General features: G+C 38.2%; 1 protein-coding gene across 3 annotated transcripts in view; it reads left to right on the top strand.

Annotated features, from left to right (window-relative positions):
- GPC5 (glypican 5) overlaps nucleotides 1-27,159 on the top strand; it is a 690,193-nt gene that overhangs the window by 122,005 nt on the left and 541,029 nt on the right. For all 3 annotated transcript variants that reach the window (XM_054056381.1, XM_054056380.1, XM_054056382.1), the window contains exons 4-5: nucleotides 15,549-15,676; nucleotides 19,784-19,909. In XM_054056381.1, the coding sequence (XP_053912356.1) occupies nucleotides 15,549-15,676; nucleotides 19,784-19,909 (254 nt within the window). The remainder of the gene's footprint in view (nucleotides 1-15,548; nucleotides 15,677-19,783; nucleotides 19,910-27,159) is intronic.

Below are 27,159 nucleotides of genomic sequence, written 5' to 3'. Positions count from 1 at the left end.
AACGTCCTTAAGTATAAGCTTACAAAGTGTTCAGTGAGATGGACTGAAAACTAGATGAGTGGCTGAGCCCAGAGGATTGCCATCAGTAGCACAAAGTACAGTTGGAGGCAATTTGCCTCTGCTGTACCTCAGGGGTTGGTACTACAGCAAATAGTGTTTCATGTCTTCATTAATGGCCTGGGTGACAGGACAGAGTAAACCCTCAGCAAGGTTGCATTCAATACAAAACTGAGTGGAGTAGCTGGTACACCAAATGGTTGTGCCTCTTGGAGGGACCTTGGCAGGATGAAGAACTGGCCTGAGGGGAATCTCATTAATTTCAACAAAAGGAGATAAAAAATCCTACACCTAAGGAGAAACAACCTCATGTACCAGAACGTGCTGGGGGCTGACTGACTGGAAAGCAGCTTTGCAAGAAAGGACTTGAGGATCCTGGTGGACACTAAGTTGAACATAAAATAGACCTGCACAACGAAGACCAACAGCTCCCTGGGCTGCTGAGCGTTACCAGCAGTTTGAGGGAGATAATCCTTTCCTTTCTCCTGAGCACTGGTAAGGCCGTATCTGGTGTGGTGTGTCCAGTTCTGGACTCCTGGTGTGAGAAAGGTATGGAATGACTGAAGTGAATCCAGCTGCAAAAATGATTGTGGGGCTTGAGTGCCTTTCATATAAGGAGAGTCTGAGAAAGTTGAAACTGTTCAGCCTGGAGAAGAAAAGGCTCAGGGGGAATCTCATCTATGTGTGTAAACACCTGATATAAGCTAATGAAGAGGAACGAGCCAGGCTCCTGTCAGTGATGCCCACTGACAAGACAAGAGATAATAGTCAGAAATTAAAAAGTATGAAATTCCATGAAGCAGGATACCCAGAGAGGTTGTGAATTTTCCATCCTTAGAAATATTCAAAATCCAGCTAGACTTGAACCTGGACAGCAAAGGTGACTCTGCTTGAATAGGGATGTTTGACTATATGACTTGAACAAGTCTCTACCAACCTAAACAAGTCTGTGATTCTGTGGAATGACTTACAAGATAAGAGCATCAGGGGAGTATTCTCACCAATGAGCAAACTACCTTTGAATCAGTAGCTGTAGTGGGATAGGACCCACATATGGGCATCATAAAGACAGGAACCTATCATGTTCATGGTGTTCTAATGTAGGATGTGGGCACTAGCTTCATCTCATGGCTAATGAACATTGACATGCAAGGTATTTGCTACACAATATGCTGGTGAAACTGACTCTGCTCAACACAGTACACATTGTCTATTTCACAGATATTTGGTCAAAGTAGAAGATGAATGAATTGCTCCTTATACAATTTCAAAGCCAAGATGAAGTTCCTTAGGACAGGATTATAAAAATTCAGGTCAACAGAGTGATAGGTGAGGGGTTCTTAAACCAGTTGGTTGCCAAGCTATGTATCAGCTATGTATATATATACATATACATAGTGTATATAGTATGTCTGCACTTTTGTTCTGGAGAGAAATGAACATATTGATGGTAAACAATGGAGTGAAAATGAACCTTGTTTTAGAGATTGCAGAGATGCAATCTAAATGCAAAGTTGTGGGAAAATTAATTGTTGTTGTTCCTATCATGAGACTGTATAAGCAGACTCAGCCTTGTACTCCTTTAACTTCCAGCAAGTGTTCATGCTCATTACCAGTTTGTAAATGACAGACCCCGAACTGAGTAACGTGCCGTATAATTCTTTCATACTTATTGAAAAAGAATAAACCCCCAAATAGGTAATTTTTAGCAAACAGACTTCATAATAAAATTGTAGAGTTCTGCTTGAAGCTGTTGGACTATGTCTCTGCCATCGTTACTTTGCTGAATTTAAATTACTTGATAAATTGATGAATTTAGATTACTTCACAAGGACAATATAAACTGATTTATGGAAACTGCTGAACAGTAATTGGATTTCAAGCCTTCATCTTATACATGTCTATACTCTAATAGCATTCTATTCTAAAGGAAAGTTTGATATCTAACCTAATACAGAGCTGAACACCATAATCTTCCACTTCTCTCCATTCACAGATATGCATCCACCTGTTGCTGTGAAAAACTCTGGTGCTTGTATGATAAAGTGTGGTGTGTTTTTATACATTTGTAGTTTTTCTTGATGTAGCACAAAGTAAATGTACTGCAGTCACCTCCACCTAGTCCAGATTCCTCTATTGTTATATTTCACATTCCTATTGTTCCAAAATGGAAAAAAATGCTGCAATCAAAAGGTTTTCTTCTGGAACTAAACTGGGCTTCATTCATCAGAAAACAGAGTGGAGACCTTTGAAAACAAAACAAAAATTGACAAAGCAAGTGTTTCTGGCTTGTTTGTAACTAGTGAAAAGTTGTTTTCATTAAAGACTAGGCTTTCTTTCCACCTAAACATACCTGATGGATTGGCAGCTTTTCATGTCTTTTCTGGTTTGAGCCATCTTTGCTATTTCAGTAGCTTGCGCTTATTGAGGTCTGAAGTATCACCCTTATTTCTGTAGGCATGTCCTCTATACCACTGTACGCTACTACTATAAATGCCTGTGTGGTGTTACAGATTTTGTAACTAAAATCAGTGTTTTCCAGCTAACAACAAAATCTCTGCTACAAAGTTTATTATAACAGTAGCACTAAACATATTCTGGAGCATCTAATGTATATTGGAATCCCTTTTACAAGCTCTGTGCTGCAGAATTCTGCTCAGAAGTGATGTCCTTTTCCAGCGTAATTGGTTTACTTGCTTTTAATGTATAGGAAAAGGGCTTCAAATCGTGCATAGAATATTAACAGAGATAATAAATACATCCACAATTATTCATAGATTTGGGGAAGAAAGGTGTCTTGCTGTATGATCTGCTCCTTTCATTTAGCATGGCATTACTTCTCAGGTGCAAATTGGGAACTAAAAATAAAATTGATACATGTTGCTGGACTTGCTACTGTTCTGTTAGTGTCTTTATTTTAAGATTCATGATACACTGGCAGATGTACAGCAAACACTTGAAGCACTAGTTTCAATCAAGAACTTCTCAAGTACAATAGCATAAAATAAAACTATGAAATCACATCTGTCTAGATAAAGTCAATCGCTACATTCCTCAGTTTCTCAGCACGTGACTATGGGGTGGCACAGCTTTTGGTACCTGTTTCAAGATACATCATTTCCAATTCCTCTTCTTTCATCCAGTTTTCCTCAATGGAGATGAGAGAGAACATATTTCTCACCTCTGATGAGAAAAGGTTCAAACCCAGTGACAAGTTCATGTCTCACATTTTTCTGAAAAGTGTTTTTTTTCACTTCATTTGCCAAATTGTTCGGGTTCCTTCCCTGCAACTGCTTCAGTGGACTTATTTGTTGTACGGAGTGCGGGTGCCCAGGTGTTAGCAGTCAAGGCCTGGGAGGAGAGACTGGGGCTGCCTCATGCCAGACACAACCAGTTCCAGATGGCTTCAATGGATGACCACAGGGCACAGCTGAGCCCCTCAGTCACAGTGGTGGTGCCTTAGGGAAAACATACTTTAAAAAGTTCAAAAAAGATGTATAGGAGTGAGGAAAAAAAGTGAGAGAAACAGGCCTGCAAATACCTAGGCCAGGGAAGGAGAAGAGGGAAGAAGTGCTCCAGGAGTTGGAAGGGATATCCCGCCGGCAGTCCATGCAGAAGACTATAGTGGAGCAGATACACTGCAACCTGTGGAGAACCCCGTGCTGGAGCAGACAAAAAGTGTGAAGAGGAAGGAGTGGCAGCATTATCGCCTGACCACAACCTCCATTCCCCATGCCTTTTCAGCACTTGAGGGGCTGAGAAGAGGCAGACGAGTTGGGAATGAAGGAGTGAAATTGAGCCTAGGATGAAAGGGGGAGGGACTAGAGGAGGGTGTTTTTAGTTTTATCCTCATTTCTCACCATTCTACTGTGTTTTTAATTGGCAGTAAATTAAATTCATCTTCCCCAAGTGAAGGCTGTTTTACCTGTGACAGTAATTTGTGAGTGGTCTCCCTGTCTTTACCTCACCCCAAAAGCTTTTCCATCTTATTTTCTCCCTCTATCCTGTCGAGGAGTGGGAGTGAGAAAGTGGATTGTTAGGGGTCCGGCAACCATCCAAGGACAACCTGCTGCATTTATCAACACACATACAGCTTTGGCAAGCAATACTGAATAGTGCAGGTTTGTATAAGGTGTGTTCAATATAGACTGCCAAGAAAATAATGTGGGAACATATCACGGCATGCATTATGCATTCCTATTTAATGTATTTAGAGCAAATCCACAATTTGAAATTACTTGAATCTTTCATTAAATCTCCCAGTTTGCTGCACTTCTTTCTTAGGACTGATATCTGTTTTGTCAAGAAAGCATAGGATCTTTAATATAACCTCCTTTTTTTCTTTTTAACTGAGATTAGGCAAAATTCAGAGATCCAAAATGGCCTTTCTGTTTCCATTGGCTGCATAGAAACTCAGAGGTCAGAAAAGTATGGACTAAGTAGTTTGGGCTGTTATCTTGTTCTGATTTTAGGTGATGTGCTAGATGTGTAACTCCACTTTTGCACCATGGCAGCCTTGTCTGAATGTGTCCACTGGGGAGCTGAAGGTAAGGAAGATGCCCCAATAAGCTGAAAATGCTGCAGACTGGTTCTTCATATTTGCTGAAAGACAGGAAAGGAGGCTTTTTACTCCTTCCCCAAAGCCAAGTAAGAGCCATGGACAACTGTAAAGGAAGAAGTCAACAGAGAATCCTTTCTGTAGGCTGTGCATGTATTTTCTATTTTTCTCTGCTCTTCCCTTTTCATTGTAAAACACAATAACTGTTCACAAAGAGAGCTACTGAGCTGAGCAGACTTCTGATGTCTCTGTTGGTCCTTAAATCACTAACAAACCTTTGTACTGGAGGAAAAAAAACTGTGAGGGCAAATCCAGGGATTCTGAAGCAAATTAGTTTCTCAGGCTGTTTTGTCCCTGGAATGATGTGAGTACGTATGAATAAGTGACTGTCTTATGCATCACAGAGTATCTTCAAATAAAACGGGTTTGTCCAGGTTTGAATAAGGAAAGGAAACATTGAGACACTTAAATATACAGGTACAGGAAGCAAACCCACTAATCTCATATGATGTAGTTTGGAATGGTGGACAAACGCCCCGATTATCTGAAATGCTGACTAACTAGATAATGTGTTTTTCTGTCATCTTTTTTTTTCCAGGTTGTTTTGGGTTCTTTTTTTTTACCATGAAAAGGTGATCCTCTAGTTGTCTAAAGACTTGTTGATAGTGTCTTATGCTAAATGAAATAATGCATTATGACTGTCACTGTACATGTTCATTATGTTATTCACATACATATTTTGTTATAGGAGCTTCCTTACAAAACTGCTCTCCTCTTCACAATTTTGGAACATAAATTGCAATCTTCCACAAAGTGTAAACATATTGAGCAGAAATGCTGACGCAGTAATTTTTCATTTTGCTTCCACGAACTCTTTATGTATTGTAAGTTGTAATATGTTTTTTGTTTTAAGTGAGTTACATACTTGATAAAGGCTATAAAACCCCATTTCTGCTTTCATTGACAGTCACATTCCTACTGAATTTCTCTTGGTTTATAGAGGTAATCCTAGATAGGTTTATACTTAGATTTAATGAACAATTCTGTCTGTAATCAAACAAGACGACATAGTGTTGGCCCTCTATGTCAGAGCTGTGCTTGCAGGGCACACAGAAGTGAAGAGTAACAAAGTATATTTTAACCATTAGAGAGCATAGATAGATCAGTCTGCACATAGGCAGCTGATCTTTGGAAAGGGCTACTGCCGGTTTTATATAATTGCTTTTCAGAGGAGAACCATAGAATGTTTTCACTGAAGATAAATGAAACACCTTGGCATCCACTGAAGCAGACTTGGATCGAGAGAGCTGGCAGCCTCTCACAAGAAGCAGTTTTGTTGAACTGCCTTTGAAGAGTTTGAACTGGCAGTGCTGTATTCTGGGTAACTTGGATGAGAACATTAGGATTTCCCCTGACATTAAGCCATTGGAAAAAAAAATCATTTCCTTCCCTCCCACCCCCATTCAGAAGGAGAGACTATTTTTACTGCTGGACTTGCTGAGTGTTAGTCTCTCGTGAAAGGAGCAATAGAATTAAAACCATTTAAGACTTTAGTAATTAAAGAGCAGAGGACACAAATTAAAAGTATATTGAGTAACTAATATTTAATGGTGTATTAGATTTTATTTTACGATCAGAACATTGAAAATTATGAAGGAAATCAGATATAATTGAAAACTGACAAGATAGGAGAACTATCTCAAGAACTTAGGCTGGAGCACTGGTTTTGGTAGATGGAGTGCTATGAAGAGGATCTCAGTCTCAATCACATGACCATTGTGGGCTCTGACTCCCAGAATCCAACAGCTTGGACAGCAGTCTTTTGCAAAACCGTGTAAAAATTGCTGATTAAGAAAAGGTAGTTTGCAAACTCTTAACATACTTGTCTCTTCCTTGCTTCTCTATCTTGACTAGTTTTCCCAAAACAGATGTGTAGCAATGGCACTGTACTGCACTCATGGCAAACAGAGTGGAATAATTACTTCAGTATCTCAACATTGTACCTTTATTTAGATATCACAGAAAATTAGTTTCATTTTTTTGAACATATAATCTTCTTATTTTTTCTGATGAGGCTACCTACTACTGCCTTACTGATGGGTCTACATTTTTTATATCTGCATTTTGCGTCTTTCATTGTTTAAGACCGTCTGGTTGGGTATGGGCAAACTATTATATTTAACAAAGTTGCTTTGAATTGGATTGATTATTTCTTAAGGTTGAAACGACTTCCAGCTCTATCTCAGCTGAAAAATCATAAATGCACTTTTTCATGTATCACCTAAGCTTTTTATTACAATTTTGAATAAAATTCCTTTGAAATTATCATTATTTGGGAAGTCCATTTAAGATTTGTCTTGCAGGTGATTATAGATTGAATGTTTAATAGTTTGTGCAAGTATTATTCCAAGTATTAGCCTTAATCACTATTTCTCTAGTCTGTTGTTCACAATGTTTGCCCTTTTCAGTTTGTCTTGGACTTCTCTTGTTCTGTAAAATGATTAAAACTATGCATGAGACTTATAAAGTTATAAGTTGCTACTGTAACTCCAGAGCTTGCTTAAAGAGTTCTGGATGCCTAAGATACATTTCCCAGAGTCCTGAAGCTACACTAGAGAATGAGAGAAAACTGCTCACAGATAAAGAACACAAAATTTATGAAGAAAACAACAGAAATAATACATGATTTCTGCATTATTTTCCTGTATTATAAGCACTGGTGGTACTCCGCCACACTTCCCTAAGACAATCTTATTGATGTCTTTTTCCTGTTACAAAGGAAATGTGGCCTGTTGTAGCTGCTTGCTCTTCTTATTTTTAAGAACTTGAATTTCTTCTCAGTAGGGAATGCTTTAATTTTCTATGAACATGCACATGCTCTAATATATCAAAATACGTAGAATCAGAGACCATAGAATGGTTTGGGTCAGAGGGGACCTTAAAGATCATCCAGTTCCAACCCCACTGTCATGAGCCCCGACACCTCCCACCAGACCAGGCTGCCCAAGGCCCCATCCAACCTGGCCTTAAACACCTCCAGGGATGGGGCACCTGCAACTTCATTGGGCACCCTGTGCCAGTGTCTCACCACCCTTGTAATGAAGAATTTCTTCCTGTCTAGTCTAAATCTTCCCCTCTCCAATTTAAAGCCATGCCCCCCTCATCCTATTACTATATGCCCTTGTGAAAAGTCTCTATTGTAGCCCCCTTCACGTACTGGGGGGTGGCTGTAAGGTCTCCTTGGACCCTTCTCTTCTCCAGGCTGAACAACTCCAGCTCTTTCTGCCTGTCCTCATAGCAGAGGTGCTCCAGCCCCCTGACCATCTTTGTAACCCTTCTCTGGGCCCATTCCAACAGTTCCATGTCCTTCTTATGTTGAGGGTTCCAGAACTGGGCATAATACTCCAGATGAGGTCTCACAAGAGCGGAGTAGAGGGGCAGAATCACCTCCCTCCACCTGCTGACCATGGTTCTTTTGGTGCAGCCTGGGTTACAGTTGGACTTTGTTTTTCTTTGCAACAGAAGTTTGATATTAAATAAGCAACTATTAAAAGCAGCAAACGATGTAAGTCTGCTAAGTGCTTGGAAGTACTGAAATACTGCTGCTCCCTCTTGTGGTTTAGCTAGAAAAAAACAAACCCATGAAAGCGTGAAGCATGTGGATATACTGGCTCCTGCAGCAGGAGCTCAGCTGGAGATTATTACAAGTTAAAAGGAGAAGCTAATCTTTGAGAAATCGTCATTTTCACCCACTTAGATGATCAGAATGGACCGAACCCCTGTGGTGCCTGGTGACAGAGAAGCCACCTCTCCTGTGCTGCTTGCAGAGGCTGGCAGAATGAGGTAAATAAAAAGAAAAAAAGAGTATGCTGCATTGGTTGTCTTTCTTTCCTCTGTCTGGCACACAGCCATCTACCTGAAAGTATTACACATCCACTTGCAAGGATTAAATCTGAATCAAGGAAGCTTCGTAAACATTTCATGCATTGTTTTTCTGGATTAATATTTTGGGTAGTTTGATGAGTAATCTGTTGCTGGAATGCTCGTGACTCATCAAGAACCTGTTTCTCAAAGAAAATACTTGTGTGTTCCTAGAAAATAAAATTACTTAACCACATTTTTTTTTTTGTAAGAAACGTGTTTTCAACCAGTCTGTCCCTGCCATCTCATTCTAACTTTGGTTTTACAGTTATTAGACTTCAGTTGTCCATTTGCTCACAAGTGTTTGAAGGGATTGAACTATGAGGGTTGGTTGCAAATTTGTGATCTGATAGTTGGAACTGAAAGCCAACAGATTAATCACTATCTGAAACATGCATTAAATAAAAGCAGTTTTAAATGCCTGCATGGACTATGAACACACTGATGGCTTACAGGTCTAAGAGACCAAGAGTATTGAAGGAACTGGCGGATGTCCTTTCCAAACCCCTATCCATCATCTTCCAGAGGTCCTGGCTGACTGGGGAAGTTCCACTAGACTGGAGGCTGGCTGATGTTGTGCCCATATACAAGAAGGGTTGCAGAGAGGATCCGGGGAACTACAGGCCTGTCAGTCTCACCTCAGTGCCAGGGAAAGTCATGGAACAGGTAATCTTGAGTGCTATCATGAAGCACATGCAAGAGAACCGGGTGATCAGGCCCAGTCAACATGGGTTTACAAAAGGCAGATCTTGCCAAACTAACCTGATCACCTTCTATGACAAAATCACTCAACTACTGGATGGGGGAAAGGCTGTGGATGTAGTCTTCTTGGACTTCAGTAAAGCCTTTGACACAGTTTCTCACAGCATTCTGCTTCAGAAACTGTCAGCCTCTGGCCTGGACAGGCGCACACTCTCCTGGGTTGAAAACTGGTTGGATGGCCGGGCCCAGAGAGTGGTGGTCAATGGAGTTAACTCCAGCTGGAGGCCAGTCACAAGTGGAGTTCCTCAGGGCTCAGTACTGGGTCCAGCTCTGTTCAATGTCTTTATCAATGACCTGGATGAAGGCATTGAGTGCACCCTCAGCAAGTTTGCAGATGACACTAAGCTGGGAGGAAGTGTCGACCTGCTGGAGGGTAGGGAGGCTCTGCAAAGGGATCTGAACAGGCTGGACTGCTGGGCCGAGACCAATGGGATGAGGTTTAACAAGGCCAAATGCCGGGTCCTGCACTTGGGGCACAACAACCCTATGCAGCGCTACAGACTGGGGGAAGAATGGCTGGAGAGCTGCACAGAAGAGAAGGACCTGGGGGTGCTGGTTGACAGCCGACTGAACATGAGCCAGCAGTGTGCCCAGGTGGCCAAGAAGGCCAATGGCATCTTGGCTTGTATCAGAAATGGGGTCACCAGCAGGTCCAGGGAGGTTATTCTCCCTCTGTACTCGGCACTGGTGAGACCGCACCTCGAATACTGTGTTCAGTTCTGGGCCCCTCACCACAAGAAGGATGTTGAGGCTCTGGAGCGTGTCCAGAGAAGAGCAACAAAGCTGGTGAGGGGGCTGGAGAACAAGTCTTATGAGGAGCGGCTGAGAGAGCTGGGGTTGTTTAGCCTTGAGAAGAGGAGGCTGAGGGGAGACCTTATTACTCTCTACAACTACCTGAAAGGAGGTTGTGGAGAGGAGGGAGCTGGCCTCTTCTCCCAAGTGACAGGGGACAGGACTAGAGGGAATGGCCTGAAGCTCCGTCAGGGGAGGTTCAGGTTGGATATCAGAAAAAAATTCTTCACAGTAAGAGTCATTGGGTACTGGAACAGGCTGCCCAGGGAGGTGGTCGAGTCGCCTTCCCTGGAGGTGTTTAAGGAACGGGTGGATGAAGTACTTAGGGACATGGTTTAGGGAGTGTTAGGAACGGTTGGACTCGATGATCCAATGGGTCCTTTCCAACCTTGTGTGATTCTGTGATTCTGTGATTCTGTGAGACTGTGTCAGTCTGGTTAATTTTTGTCACATACCCCATTTACAGGAAATCCTGGATATATATGTATCAAAACCTTTTTTTTTGCTAAACTTAACAAAACAAGCGTGGAACAGTTATACATAAAAGAAAAGACAATTTCCAGACTCCTGATTCCTGTTTCCAGCTACAGCTGAGTCTAAGACCAAGAGTTTTTTTTATCCAGAGAAGTGTTTTCTTCCCATTATTCTATGCACAGAAGTAAGAACTAGTGAAACAGACTGCAGACACACTACCAGACTGAGAGATGCTCATCTTTTCAGTGTATTTCACAGCAGACTATGACCCAAAGTGGAGCAGAGTCTCAGGATTCCTATTTCTGGCACAGTGGCAGTGTTTAAAGATCCTGACATGGCTAGTCACTGTCACTAGGCATATTTAGTTCAAAGCACAAGACTGTGTGTTCAGTTTGCTTCAGTCATTTGAAGTAAAATCATTTCAGTATAAATGCTGAGGTCAGAAAGAACCATTTCTAGAGTGGGGAAAAAAAAACCAAACAATCCAAGATGTGACTAATTTCTTCTATTGAGCATGTGAACTTAGAGGACAGCATCCCACAATTATCAATATTAAGCTTTCATTGTCCAGTCCTGTAGTTGTAAAGGTTTATGATGCTCCAATTTTCCAAACTGTAAGTAATCATAAGTGGCATTCTACAGAATTGCACCAAGAAAAATCAAACTGCCATAAAGTTCATGTGTGGCACTAATTGCAATTTAACTGTGTGGTTATTACAAGAGCTTTTAATTAACCCAGTCATCAGACTGTGGCATACAAATTGTGCATAATAACAGCATGCTGAGTATAATGACAATAGGTTTGTCTGAACTGTGAAAATCGTGAGTTTTATCATTTTCTGAGGTTTCTTTTTACGCCCTTGAATTTATGCAATATTTAAGAACATTTGGACAGAAGGAAAAAAAAAACACCTAAGAGCACAACACTCCACCTCACCCCTAAAGCCCCCCTAATAACTTACTGAGGCTTCTCTGTTTTAAAATTTTATAGGGGTCTTTGATTCTTCCTGAAATTCAGTGAGATGTGTAATTCTTTGCTGAGTAATATTTTTGGTGATTTTTCAATCTCAATTTTCTCGGGGTATTTTTAGTTCCCTTTGGGAATCATTTTATACACTTTTAGGATTCTGTGTTTGAATCCAATAAAAGTCCTCAGTTTATGGAATATTCAGTGGGAATACCCATTCAGTGAAATTGGAAGATAGTAAGAATACATTTTGATCAGATATTGCTGTGAAATGGACATTTGTTAGATCATTAGTATGGTAAAGGCATTCTCTTTCTCTCAAGGTTATGATTACAGACTGTGTCTCTCAAGAATGGAAGTAATAGCACTGAATGAATTTTGACTTGGAAGATTACTTTTACAGGCCAAAGACTAGACATAAAGAAACAATGTCTAATGGATATAGTTGTAGTCCTTCAGAAAACAGAGAAATACAGCTAAGTGACATTACATTTGTACTGTGCATTCATTCATGGAGACCTAAAGAATGCTGAAAAAAAAAGCAGACATTATTATGGAAAGTGTGTTTATCTTTTTTTTTTTAGACTATCATCCATCTTGTACTGGAAAACGAGATACTGACATTTCAGTTTTAAATTATTTAGCTCACAGACAGGACAGCCACTTAAAGGCAAAATGAAAGTATATGACCTTTTCATGTGCACAAGTTTACTGAAGAAACTGGGTGACAATGAAGACTGGGTCAGTGAGGGAGGCAAAAACACGTTTGGTATGCATATGCAGTTAATGGTTTAAACATGATGCCAGCCACTGGTAAGCAGTTAAAGAAAGACAGATTGGGTTCAGCTGGGTTGATACAAATGGGATGTACCAAATACTAAAAAACCCAACCAACACCACACTAAGCCAGTCAGTCATTCAGTGGTTCTGGGGTTTTAAATGTCAGAAATATGAGAATAGTAACAGAGACGATGATGTCATCATTGTATGTGGTGAAGTAGCTCATCCAGCAGAAACTACTTATGAAGAAGTAAATGACTTCACTAGTGATTGGTGAGCTAACGTTCATCTGTGAGAGTGAGTGCTGTCATTAACAGAACAGAGTCCTCAGCACTATGATTAATGTGATACACCTCTTTGTGGGAAGGGAAGAGGTGTGCAGGGTGCTGTACAAACACTTTTTACCATTCAACTAATGCTGTTTTTCAGAATTTTCAAAAAATGGATTTTGGAAAAAACATCAGTTCTTAAAAAGACATCTCAGATAATGACTGGATTTTTGTGTGTGTGTGTATATATATAAAGTTTTACAAAGATTAATTTTTAAGAGCGGCTTTGTATTTGAAACTAAGGTTTATTTTAAGCATATCAGTGAATGCAAATTTCCCTCTGTTGCACAAGATTTCTTGAGACATTCACTCAAAGAGAATAAACAGAGAGAAAGATAGAAAGGTCATTGGAGAGTATTTTGAAGCAATTGTATTACACACTTAATGCATATAACCGTGTTATACATATTTGTACAGTAATACAAATATTCCAATCCACTATGAATGTAAAAATTATTGATTTTCTTTGTTTGTTCATTTTAGTCAGAGTAGAATACAATGGGATTTTACTGCAAATTCAAGAAATATAGGAGGCTGTGGATTCTTCTGACTTCCAAGTGGAGCTGAATGCCTGTGTTTTTTTAGCTTACTAAACTGGAGCCAATTTATTTATTTTTTTTGTTTCTATCTTTTCCCTGACCCAAAGGACTGATACTCATCTTCTTAGGGTCTGTATTAGCCCGTGAATCATCTCCACCATGTTTCTCCTCCCCTCACAGGCTTCCACCCTGCAGTCAGTCTCTGAGAGTGCCTGGACAGGTAAAGTATGTCTTTCAGATAAGTAAGGCACCTAAGACCTAAACAGCCTACACAGCTAACTCATACCTGTCATGAGATAGAGCCTCCTTCCCAAACATTTGGATCTGACTTTCTCTTTTGAATTCTTATTTTTATTTTTTAGAAGACAAAGAGTTGTTGAAGAGTGTATGGCAAGCTGGAACTGAGACAATTCAAAACATTTTTTTTTGTCATAAAAGCTTATGCATAGTGCTTCCCAGGTCACATCAGTGAGCATAAGAGAATATGTGCAATATGAGACAAGTAAAAGGACAAAAGCACTTTTTGTCTCCTGTAAATCTGTATTGTATTGGTGTAGTATCTGATGGGATAGACTACTGCAGAGGCTGGTGAAATGCAGCACTGAAGGGGCAGACTCACCCAAAGGATAAATGAAAACTAGCAAGCGTGTAGAGACCTACAGGGAGTAATAGGGGTCTAGTTAGGCTAGTGAAGAGCGTGGGGTAATGTGCTCTGAAAAAGAGCCAATGGGGCATATAGTGGAAAAAGTGTGAGGGAGGTTTGAAACTGAATTTGACGATGAGAACAGATGCTGTCAAGAAAACACTGCCTCTGATAAAAAAATGTTTAGGTGAATACTTCCAGTGATGTTTAAACTGTATCCCATTAAGTCCTTTCAAGGACATTAGCCATATGCTCTGGGACAATTATCTTGCAGGTAAATTCATGTATCTTATTGGAAGAGGACTGATGCTGTAACTTGGATGCCTAAATAGTGAATTGCAGCCAAAACGAACTATTCACATCCAGATTTACCCTTACTTTCAATTCATGAGTTGAATGTTTGTTCATATGTAGTAATAACACTGATTCTTTCGAGTGGCCTAAGCAAGCATATTCAATGACTCGTTATCACTACACCACGCGTAACAACAAAGAAACTCATCAAAATTAGAAATGTCCATTTTATTTTAATTTTTAAGTGTATTTCTTACCTAACTTTGCAGCAGTTCTTAGTTGGAACGATGGTCCACAGGACTTGCACTTTTGAATGTGTTTGATGGTAACTTGAAACATGAGATTTATTTGCTTTCTCTGTTCTTACATCTGGGGATATAAAATGCAACAGAAAACAATAGTCCCTGCTGTATAACATATGCAACCTTTTGTCTTTCTCATGGTAGCATTTTGAATATGTTTCTACTTCAAAATTTCTGCCTTAGAGCCAAAAGCAATCTTCTCTCTCCCTTTTTCTTTTGAAAAATTTGACTACCTATTGAAATCAAGTTTTCATTAATCACACAATTAGTTTTTCACTGGTGTATGCCTGCTGGCTTACACGCGATATGTGCTGTTCAGTCTGCTTAATGTCATGTCTGATGTGATCCCCAGCATAAAGTATCTTTTATTTAATAAATATTGCCCTAATTATTTTTATTCAGTGACTAGGAAGAATAATGAACTATGAACATAAATTGATGTCCTCTATTGAACAAAATGCTCAGTATCACATTTTACAAAGAAGAAAATAGTAGTTAACATAAATTTGTATCTGTTGACATCTAGATCAGAAAGCCAGACATATAAAATCCCTTGATATTTTCCACATCTATGGTCTGAATCATTAAACTTACATCTTGGATCATTAAATTTACATCTTGCAAAGTTGTAATGCAAGTTTCCACCGTGCTAGCTGTTCATTGTATGCTCTAGGTAACTGTGCTGAACGTGCCATAATAATTCATCAACCTTGAAAGAAATCACAAAGTTCAATGATTATTAAAAATGTGATTGGGGTATAATATAAAGAAAAGGAAATATGCCACTGTTCACAACACATCATGTTCTCTGGGGTTACTGTTACTGTCTGCATAAAAATGCGCTTGCCTTACAGGGAGGAAAAAGCCACAACCAATAAAATATATGTGGTGAATTGCTTATACACCTGGTATTCCTTCAAAAGGAGTGACTTTGCTTAGCTTATTTCTACTATAAAATGACTAATTATGTGTTTACTGCATTAATATAGTGTACTTTTCTTAATTGTACTTAACTTAATGTTCACAGAACTTTCTTATTAAAATGGACTTGAACTGAACTGAGAGTAACATAATAATTTTTGTTTACATATATTCTTTCCTTCTTTTTGTGGCTTTTCTTTCCGTTTTAGGTGAAAAAGGTATGTGGTTCTCCTGTAAGGAAGCCTGCTGTGTCTCCAGGTTGCTCCTTTGATCAGAACATTGAAAGGTTGAAGATGTTCTCAAGAGACGGTGAAGAAACCCTTGCCAACAGAAGAAAGTAAGACATTAGTTTTACAACCAGAAAGAAAGAATAAAGTAAGCCAATCATTTTACAGCACATTAGATTATATTCTATGCAATGGCATGCATTGCTAGCGAATAAATAAATGCTACAAAGAACGAAGCATTTCATCAACACAGTCTGCTCTGTAACATTTCAGAAAGGGTAATTTCATGACTAGAAATTTTCTGAAATAATGGACATATTACTAGAGTAATTTGATGTGGTTTAAGGTATTTTAAGAAGTGGATATAATTGGTAAGATATGAACATTATCTCTATATTTGTATAAATTTTCAAATTACATTTAACTTGCACATCAGCAGGCATCATTAGATATGTCAAGAGGTGATTGTGACTTTTATCAGAAGGCTATTTGTACAAATTGATCAGACAGAAAAGAAAGGAAGTACTTACATTCTACTGTGAAGAGTGAGGCAAGAGAGCATTTAGAGCTAAATGTTTGAAATCTTCTTTCAGGCAAATCCAGCTGATTTTTTTTCTCCAGCTCTTTTGCCAGTATATAGGGAATTGACGTGACTGCAAAGACTTGGAGATGTGATTCATACCTGGCTGAGCATAACAGTGTAAAATTTGTCTAATTGCACATGGGCTAGGTGTTTAAGCTGCCATTAGAGTCTACAGAGGGAAGACTCAATTTAGCTACCCACACAACTGTGAGCATTCAGTGCCACTTGAGGATATCTTTGGATATCCCAAATGGTCTTCTGCCACCAAGAAAGATGCAGATGTCCTGTCAGTTGTATCAAATATTGTGTAGACACACTGTATAGCTCAGAACATCTCAAAGGCCAATCTATTAATCTAAAATTAGTCAAGTCTTTAATATTCATAAAGAGCACTAGCACTGTAAGGAGTAAGGATAATACTACAGTTCAGACTAAAGTCCCTATTATGCAAATAAGGCGCGAAGTTAAAATCAAGAGTTTTCATTTCTATCATAGTGTCTGCTAGAATTCAGAGAGATCTTCTTTGTTCTCTTTTTCCTCTCATTTCACTTTGCAGTGCAGAAGGCAACTGAAGTGAGAGAACTTCAGGGTATAATTGCTCACTCCTGATATCTAGAGAAGAAAAAGTGTCTCTGAGCTTCAAAGGCAGACCATTCTATTAGTGCAAGGTCCTTCATGTTCCAAACAGTGGAGGGAAAAAAAAAAGCAAAAACGCAAACAACAAAACAACTATAGAACTTAGAGAACATTGTAGAAACAAAGAGATGCAAATCAGAAGTTTGCTTTAGCCAGCACAGAAGCTTACCAGGCAATACCCATCATACAGGCACATTTTCTGTGTGTCTTGTAGCTAAGTGAGTTCTTGATGTTTTCTGATTGCTAGCACTCTGCGAAATGAAATCATATTCTAAAATCTCACTTCATCCAGGACTGGTTGATGTTGCAAAATAAGGTCTTTTGGGCAATATGCCTGACGTCAATCCAGACATCACTTAAGGGGCATGAAAAGCAGTGGTCAGCACAAAGCATTGTTTTTTTCCCATGTCTTTCCCCTGCATGACATGCTGGAAACACTTCAGGGCATGCAACAAGTGCTACACAAATTAAGAGGAGCAAGGAGAAAGTTTGAAATTCATTGACACATGTTTCTGTTAACCAGCTTCTTAGTTAATATCATCATTTGCTGCCTCCTGGTTCACTTGCTTCCTTATTAGTTACAATCACTTTATATTTAACTTTATATTCCCATGGCAACTGTAACAATTCCTCATATGCAAGAGTGACTTCAAGGAATGCATTCAACCTGCTTTTAAGGAAGTGCTGTTCTCCAAGTCAGACTCCACTTTATTTACCTCCCATGTACTTTTGGCAGCAGGTTGCCGTCAGCAACTTTCTGAAGCTTTAACAAAAAAGAATATGAAGTTTCTCCCAAACCATGTAGACTTGATCGATGAGTTCATCTTAGGGAAAACAAATGAACAAAATGACTCCATTGAATGTGTGACTCCTAAGATTTCTCTTTTCCTGATGTTTTTCAAATGGATCTCCAGAGGAAAATTTATATTTTAAAGTCTGTGTTGGACTCCCTCTGCCCAAACTTTTAGTAAATTATTTTTACCGTCAGACCTAAGGTGATATTTTCTAGTGGTACAAGAAAAAAAAGGAAATGTCTCTGTGCTTTTGACCCTAAAAATTGTCAGATGAATTTTAAAAAATTCTGATAGACCCTTCCAGAGTAACATACATGCTTGTAAGTATGTAAAGCTTTTTCCTCCAGAACATAATGATGCCAAAAGCTTTTAGCAGAATAAATTGTAAGAAAAAAAATTGAACATCTTCAAATAAAAAGATAAGAAGTATCTACAGCTTTCACTGACTGTAATTGCACATTTGTGCTCAATTGCCTATAATTACATGCTATCTGGTCTAGAAGATGATGTGAAAGTTGACATTCATACCATCTGCCCTTCTAACTACTTTGGTCAGACATCAACATGGCCTGAAATCAATTATTATTTCTGTATTAATTTTAGCTTTCTCTCAGGATGTATTTACTAATAAACTGAATGACCTTTCTGTTAGAATGCATTTTGCCACAAGGTTTTATGGCAGCTGTATTTATTTCAGTTTCTGTGCTATAGATGGCCTGTTTGTGCAGAAGATATTCCAACTTTTTGCTATGAGAAGCCACTGGTTTTCATCCAGAATGTAAACCCAAAACATAAACCCAAATCAAAATCAATCTCACTCACTGGGAGGTGGAAGAAAACTGCAAATATACTGTGCACCCTGGATGCAATTTTGGGGATGGAAAAATACAAGATATGACTATTCCTGTCTGAGAGTTTGTCGATGAATCATATTTACATATTTAAAATATATTGCACATAGGCAATTACATCATGCATAGTCAAAATTGCCCTTACCTGAGGTTTTCAAAACTGCAGTTTTAGTTTCATTAGAGCACTCATATCACATTTAGTAAGCATAGCAAATCTAAATCACTGTCGTTTATGTAAAGTATTTGCCCTACAATTACAATGAAGAGCATGTGGCTTTTTAAATAGTGGACTGTATATAATCACTCATTTTTTATTAATTTATAGTAAACAATTCTTAACCAGTTTTATTTCTTTTGCCAATGTAAGCCTCTGTTGACTAAGTGTAGGGAAATGTAGAGAATATTTCTGGCATTTTTTCACAACTCCAAACACCACACAAGAAGTTAACATAAAATGAGGCTTGCTACCTTACAGGGCAATGAGTACAGCATTTGCTAGTGCCATTCTTTGTCAGTCATAGATAACTCAATATAGTGCGATGTTCTGAACCACAAGGAACAGATATTTTGATTTTTCACAGCAGTGATGGTTCTTTCGGAAAGAGATTTTCAGTACATAAGCAAACAATGTATAAACATAAATATCACAATCCAGTTGAAATCATACTAACTAAGAAGTAATTTGTTTTGATTTAAGTACAAAAACTTATCATTAGCTCTGGTCAACTTGATAATTATTTAAAATAGCAGTACGTAATTTATAAACTACCAGCACAGCACATGATAAAACTGATGTAATTTTTCAGACATTAATTTAAATATCTACTAAATATTTAACACCTCCATCTTAAAATCATTTTACCTAAATCTTGAGTTACTCCATAACACTAACAAATATTCTTTGTAGTATTTGTAGCACGTGTAGGGGACTAGCTGACAGCACTTTGAAGAAGCAGATGACTTATTCATATACATCTATTTTTCTATTTGCTATGTGCAATTTTTGGAACATTTTTTGGTATATTTGCATATGTCTATCATTGTAAAATGTTTCACAGTTATGCAAGAAAATGTCAGGTTGGAGGAAAATTATTCCTGTTCCAGAGCATGACTACAGTTTATTGTTTGGCTTTGACCAGTGAGAGTATCAACTTTGTAAACTACCAAAGTCTATCTGAGAAAATCAAATATATCTAACAGGAAATTGAAAAACTGATTTAAAAAAATCATTGGTATCAATGGAGAGTAATAGAATAATCACATTCTTTATCTTCTTATAGAAAAGCACAACAGCAGTACTGCATATTGTTATTGATTGACTCTGTCAACTATTTCCCATGTTTCCCTGTGCAGAGAATTTATCAGCCACCTCAGGCTCTACAGAGCATTTTATGGCGGCCTGGCTGATCAGCTGTGTGGTAACGAGTTGGCAGCTGCTGATGGACTCCCGTGTTGGAATGGAGAAGATGTTGTAAGAAGGTACCTTTCTGACTCACTTTTGTCTTTTCTTTTGTATTTCTCCTTTCTCTAAAGTACCTTTCACCTGGAGTCAAGTACATTGTTTCCCTAGATATATTTCAGGGTTAATACAAAAACCAAATTACTACGGAGCATCCTTCTCTCTTTGCCTGTGAACAGTAAAAAAACCAATCTCCCTGTATCTCTGTTTTGAGGACAAAAAGAATTCTACTATCCTTCAGACATTTTTCCTTCACATTTATAGCACCTAAACATATACTGGAAATTAAGCTGGATTGACATTTACAAAATACGGTTAGAGAAAGAGAAAATGGATTTTTGTTTGAGCTTGATCTTTATAAAATGCTCCTTTTAATACAGAGTGTGTGATAACAGACTCAAGCTATTTGCTTAAAACTATCTTTCTCTAAGAATAAAGTAAGCTCTTTATATATATGGTTTCTCAGGAGAGAGCTAAAAGTTAAGACACAAAGATAAAACACTTTAAAAGTGGAACACATGTATCATTTTATGTATGCAGTGGCTTGGGAGACATCATTCAGCAGCAATGGCAAAGAAGAGATAATAATAAACTACCGTGCTCCTGGATGTGTATCTCAGGAATCAATATATTTAACAGCTTACAAAACACTAGCATTTATGGATGTCAGAAGGATTTTTAGAGAGCCAATCTCTGTGTTTTTGCTTTATTGCTCTCATCACCAAAACAAGTATTTCTCCAAGCAGTAAGTCCTTGTGATGACAGAGACCAAGATATTAAGATGTTCATTGCAATTATTTTTTTATAAAGATTACATTGTTCATATAGCTTGTATTAGTAGGTAGTATCAAACGTCAAATCAAAGAAGGTGACTAAAAGCTGTGAAGTAAAGTGGGAGATAGCTGGTACCCAGTAGAAGGACCAGTAATAGCCTGTACCTTCAGGTATCTCTAAAAAGGTTAGGTAGGAGCTGTAATTTAGTGATACCTAAGGAAACTTAATGGACACCCTTTCAGCAAGCAGCTACAGGCCTTCTTTTATTTACCTTCTTGGGTAGTCCAATGCTTTAGTAGCACCAAGGCCCAATGAGTAGTTGACTCCCCTGATAGTCTCATTGGGAATCTTTGTCCTAAGGTTTCAACAATCTTCTCAAGATGGCATGTCCTTCTTTAGATATCTATATTGAGATTTAATGTCAACTTTAGCTCCGGGCTTTTGTTTTGCTCCTTTTCCCTAAATGAGTTATGCTACTCCTACAGAAAGTTTCAGTAACAGTCTGAAGTCAGCATATTGTAATTACAGTTTTCCTAAGAACAAGGTTCTTCTATACTTTTTTTTCTGCTTATTTCTATTTTACTTATTGTATACTACTGTACTATTACCATGCTTGTACTATAAGAATAGAATAGGATAGAACAGCTTGGGAAAGACCTACAATGATCGTCTGGTTCAATGCCTGACTAGTTCTGGGCTAAGTAAGTTGAAGCATGCTATTAAGGGCATTGCGTAAATGCTTCTTGACAGGCATGGGGCATTGACCACCTCTCTAGGAAGCCTGTTCCAGTGTTTGACCTCCTTCTCAATAAAGAAATGCTTTCTAATGTCCAGTCTAAACCACCCCATACACAGTTTTGAACTATTCCCACATGTTCTATCACTGGATAGTGGGAGAAAGAGATCAGCATCTTCGTCTCTGCTTCCCCTCCTCAGGAAACTGTAGAGAGCAATGAGGTCATGTATCATCCTCCTTTCCTCTGAAGTATAGAATCATAGAATCACAGAGTCATTAAAGTTGGAAAAGACCTTTAAGATCATCAGATCCAACCATCAGCCCAAGACCACCGTGCCTACTGAACTGTATCCTGAGGTATCATATCTGCACTTTTTTTTAACATCTCCAGGGATGGTAACTCCACCACTTCCCTGGGCAGCCTGATTTAGTGTTGACAACCCTTTTGGTGAAGAAATTGTTCCTAATATACAATCTAAATTTCCCCTGGAGCACCTTGAAGCCATTTCCTCTTGTCCTATCACTTATTACTTGGGAGAGGAGACCAACACCCACCTCACACTTATTACTTGGGAGAGGAGACCAACACCCACCTCACTGCAGCCTCCTTTCAAGTAGTTGTAAAGAGCAATGTCTCCCTACAGCCTCCTTTTTTTTTCCCATACTAAACAACCCCAGTTCCCTCAGCTGTTTCTCATAAGACTTGTTCTCCAGACCCTTCCTTAGCTTTACTGCCCTGCTCTGGACATACTTCAGCACCTCAACATCCTTCTTGTACTGAGGAGCCCAAAACTGAACACAGTAGTCAGTCCCAGTGTCCTTAGCCTCTCCTCGAAAGACATTCCTTCCAGCCCTTTCACCAGCTTTGTTGCCCTCCTCTGGACACAGTCAAGGACCTTCACATTGTGGGGCCCAGAACTGCAGACAGTATTCAAGGTGAGGTTGCACCAACACTAAATAATTGCTGTTGACCAGTTGGTTATACTGTGTTTGGTGCACATCAGGATGCAGTGTGCCTTCTTGGCTGCCAGGGCACGCTGCTGATTCATATTGAGCTTACAGTTGACCAGCACCCCCACATCCCTTTACAGAACCTGGCATTTCAACTTATTAAATTTCATCCCAATAAACATAGCCCAATGCTACAATCTGTCTAGATCTCTCTGCAAGGCCTCTTGTCCCTCAAGACAGTCAACAGCACCTTCCAGTTTGGTATGATCAGAAAACTTGCTAATGGTGCATTCAACTGCTCTAGGAGGGCATCTTCCTTAGCTGGCTCACCGAGTTCCTGTGACAAGTATTTATCTCCTACAAACTTCAAGAATTTCCAAGACCTGCTTGTCACAGCAGTAGGATGTTTCCAATTGTTGTCTGGAAAGTTGAACTCCCAAAGGACAAGGGCTACTGATCCTGAAATTTCTCCTAAATAACTCATTACTGCTTACATCATGGCTAGACAATCAAGACTAGGCATTCACTACCACATCTCTTTTGTTCTCCACCCCTGTCATCCTCACCTAGAGACCCTCAACCACATAATCATTAACTGTAATGATACAGTTTGGTATACGTACTATACTGTTTGATTTTGATTGAATGCTTCAGTCCTTATATAGAAATGAAACATTCTACTTAATTCTAGGCCATAGTGATTTAAAAAAGAAGTTTTATTTGACTAAAAATATTAAATTAATGCAATTTTTTTATTTGTTGATCTACCTGAAGAAATAACTGGTGACAAAAGCAATATATCTTAAAAGTAAGACTATTTTGATGTTAGTTTAACATAGGAATTTCCTTACTAAAATTATTTTGATTGTATATATATGTATTTATATATAGTTATATTTTGCTGTGTAAATTTTGGTGTCAACTTCCTGAAAAAGCTGTCATGTGGAAGTATTTAGAAGTACAATGCTGATTAAAACCAGAAGAACAAGATACTCTGAGTTGCTCTAGGTTAATAACTGGAGCTGAGACCTGCAGTTTAGTTCCTACATCTCAGCACCTCTACTTGTACACTAAATACATCATGGTGCATATTCTCCTGCTTCAGTAGCTGAGTGATGGTGTTTAGGTCTGTCCTCTTCCTCCTTTTCATTTTGCCTTGTTACTGAGCAAAAGTTCCTTTGTTCAATTTTGGTTTTTTAATCTTTGTTCTGTTGTAATTGAAGGGGAAAAGAAGTATCTTTCCTGCATTTTGACTGAAATCGTGGGGTTTTTTTTCATGTATTACTACAGAATTTTTAGACTAAGGAAAAATGAGCACTCTTATGTTTGTGATTAGACACCTCTGTGTGACACGAGCATGCTGGAAGAGACAGTATACACCAGGTGTGTGATGCCTAGTGTTATCTAAACCCTGTGAAGTTCAACTTTTGTTTCCATGATGGCAGGATACTGTGACATTTTAGAAGCAATAATGACCTGACCAGGCATCATTGGTTTTTTTGTGTAAAAACTGAAGAACACCTGAACCTTGACATACACATATTCTCTTTTCTTCTTTATTTCTTCCTCAGCCTGTCAGTAGTATAGTAATAAAGAAACATATTAGTGAATTCATCTGTGCGGTGTTCCTGGCACAGATGGGGAAAGGTCTATATTGTTCAATTTAGTTAAAGATCAATAGATTTTATCCGTTTTGCGATTCTTCATAATTTCCATCTAGTTTTGCCTTCCAGTTAAAAATCATGTGCCATAGCTGGTGGTGACTGCATCATTTTAAACCTGACATGGAACATAATATCATAAGCTACATAATGCTGGTGTGAGAGTATGAGGACCCAAAGAGATTGCTAAGACTGCTGTATCTGTGTTTCAAGCTGCAAGTAGCAATAAGCCCTGGAGACAGAAGGTAGATATGTTCTAAAAATAATTTGCAGTTCTTATTTTTCCTTTTCTGTACATTTTTATAGAGGAAGTAGTTCTAGATTTTAACTGTAATATCATATCTCAGATAAATCTTGCTGCCTTTAATATCATCTAAGCAATTATAGAGGCTGGATGAGAAAGAGTCAGAAAAAGAAGACATCACTGAAATGAAAGCTTACTTAACAGTTTACATTTCATATACTTCAGTTGTTTCCTTTTGGGCTTAAGCCCTTTTTTTTGGTGGTTTTTTTTTTGCTTGTTTGTTTGTTTGTTTTTTAAATTGTTATGTCTTCGCAATATGTCACTTGATTCTGAAACTAGAAATTGTTCTGAATCTAGGCTGTCATACAGTGTAGGCTTGTGCTTTATCAAAACTGAGACCAGAATCCCCAAATTCCTGTATTAATGTCAGACAAGACTGGTAGTGGGCAGGATTCGCAGGAGCAAGTCTACTCTCTTGCGAGGTCCACACAGCCACAGAATGGGGGCTTCAGCCGTTCCACTGTTTTACCTAATTGTGGGACTGCGGTAGTCAGGCATGAAATTCAAACTTCAGTTTTAAAGGCATAACTGAGTGCCATGATGAAATACCTGAAATTTAGTGTTATGGGATTCATTAGGTTCAATGGAAAAAGAGAAATAGCAACTAAAAAGTTATGCACTATGAAAGTATATGAAAGAATTGCAAGTATCAGTCCAGAATTTCAGTGGCATCTTAGTGTTAATGCTAAACTAATGAGAGCTGTGCAAATACACTGGGATTTTTCTCATTCATGAACATAAAGTGGTTTAATTGACATATATACAGTTTTGGTACTCCAGAGTGCCTGGCTAGAATACAAAGAGAGCTGGATCAAAAATCTGCAGAGGAGAGCAGAATGTGTTGTACATCTTGAGACCAGTGATTCCACTGAAATAAAAATAGACATGAGAGAAGAAAATAGTAAAATTGTATGTGTTGAAGGATTAAAGACTAATGGAGATTATTAAAAACAGCTAATCAAGTTTGGTAGGAAGAGTTTCATATGAAACACATACCTAAATTATCCAGATTAAAAGGAATTAAACAGCATAATTGATGTTAATTGCTGAGCAAGTTGTTAGAAAGTGATTATAATAAACATCCATCATCAAACAAATACTTAGCTTTAGCACAGCTCTTAGACTGGGTAGAGGAATTTTCACTTTTGAGTCTTAAATATTCTGAAACAAGAGTACAATCCTGAGTCTGTCCTTTGCCAATAAAATAACATAAATGGTAATATAAGGAGATCTAATTAATTCTTTTTAGTTTTCTTCTGTTTGAGTAATTGAGCTGGTCATCTTTTGGCAGTGAGATGGAAGGTAAACTGCCATAAAAGACACCACTTGCCACCTATGCAAAAGATTTCCTTGAGTGACTTGAAATGTGTGAACAGTCCATTATGGCTCTTACTGCTTTGCCTAATAGACTGTTGCCAACAAAGACTATTGAAATGTGTGACAGTTGTAAATATGCACTTCCTTGCACTCTGCAAAATTGGAAACGCCTGACCTGGAACTGTGGATGTACAGTCTTCCCATGAACTCATCAAATGTTAACATCAAATAGCATTTCACAAAAGCTAACTAGGAGATTTCAGGTACCAAGACACTGATTCTACTTAAGAGGGTGGATAAAGATATTTGTAGGCTGAATGTCTTGTAAACAAAATACAAAATAAATAAATTGTTAAATCCAAATGCCGGAAATCTGAAATATTTTTTGTTTGAATTACTGCTGCTCCTCTAGGGATGATTGGAGGTGAAGTCGACAACGTATGGCACCTGAGCTGTAATGAAAAATCAGGTCATCTGACCTATAAGAACATGGGGTTCCAAAGGTCCGCCCTGAATTCTGGAGGAATTTTTCATTCCAATTTATGCGTTTTCATTTGGAAAACTACTGACAGCACTGTCCACCCTCCCAAGGACAAATAATTTCATATCAATCCTACTTTGCATGTCAGAAGAATAAGAGGGGCTTATGATAAGTTTTTCTGTGTCAATGTAAAAAACAAAAGGCATTTCTATTTCTAACATCAAAATGTAATTGAATTATAAAATGCAATTTTATATTATTCCAGTTGCTGCTTTTCTGGAGGTAACTTTTTGTTGTCTTTTCTTCTGCTAAACCTTAAACGTTATTTTTAGGTTAGCTTAATGAATTTAGGAATTATGGTTGAGAATATAATCTGAACTCATTATTCCAGATAAAGACAAAAATTAAAAGAAAGAAGGATACTGGCTTGACAGGTGATATAAGTACTAGGTCGTTTACGTAAAAGCTGAAATTCAGATCCCTGTATCAGCTGGTGTTAGGAGATCCAAGTCTGACATTAGGGGCAAAGATGAAAAGGCACAGGGTCACTTTGTTTACATTAATTTTGGGGTTGTTCTCTATTTTTATATGAGATATAAAAATAAAGTAATTCCTGCTATAATAAAAGTAATATTATTTCTTAATATATGCTTAGATAAGTCTCATGACATTTCAGGATGGATTTTATTTTTAATTACTTTTGTAAAAGAAGTAAGATAAATATTGCGTTTGATTACCTCAAAATAAATTATTTGATTTTCCTTCTGGTTTCTTGAGCAAATCTATAATTTTCCATAATGTTTGACGTAGAAACATTTGAGTTGTTTGTCATGCACAACAGAGGTTATAATGAAAGGATTCTAACACTGGATGAATTAATTTTTATTAAGATGACTATAATTTACAAAATGTATAGACTTTTAAATTGAAAAACATGATTAGAGGCACATTAGAGTTTTTATAAAGTCATGGAAGACTGTTGAAATATAGGCATGAGAAAGAACAGTGAAAGCCTATTCTATGATTTTGAATTACAGAATTACTAT

Source organism: Cuculus canorus, chromosome 1 (genome assembly GCF_017976375.1).
Source record: "Cuculus canorus isolate bCucCan1 chromosome 1, bCucCan1.pri, whole genome shotgun sequence".
NCBI classification, from domain to species: domain Eukaryota; kingdom Metazoa; phylum Chordata; class Aves; order Cuculiformes; family Cuculidae; genus Cuculus; species Cuculus canorus.
The sequence above is the reverse complement of the archived record's forward strand: the minus strand, read 5'-3'. Positions and strand labels throughout refer to the sequence as shown.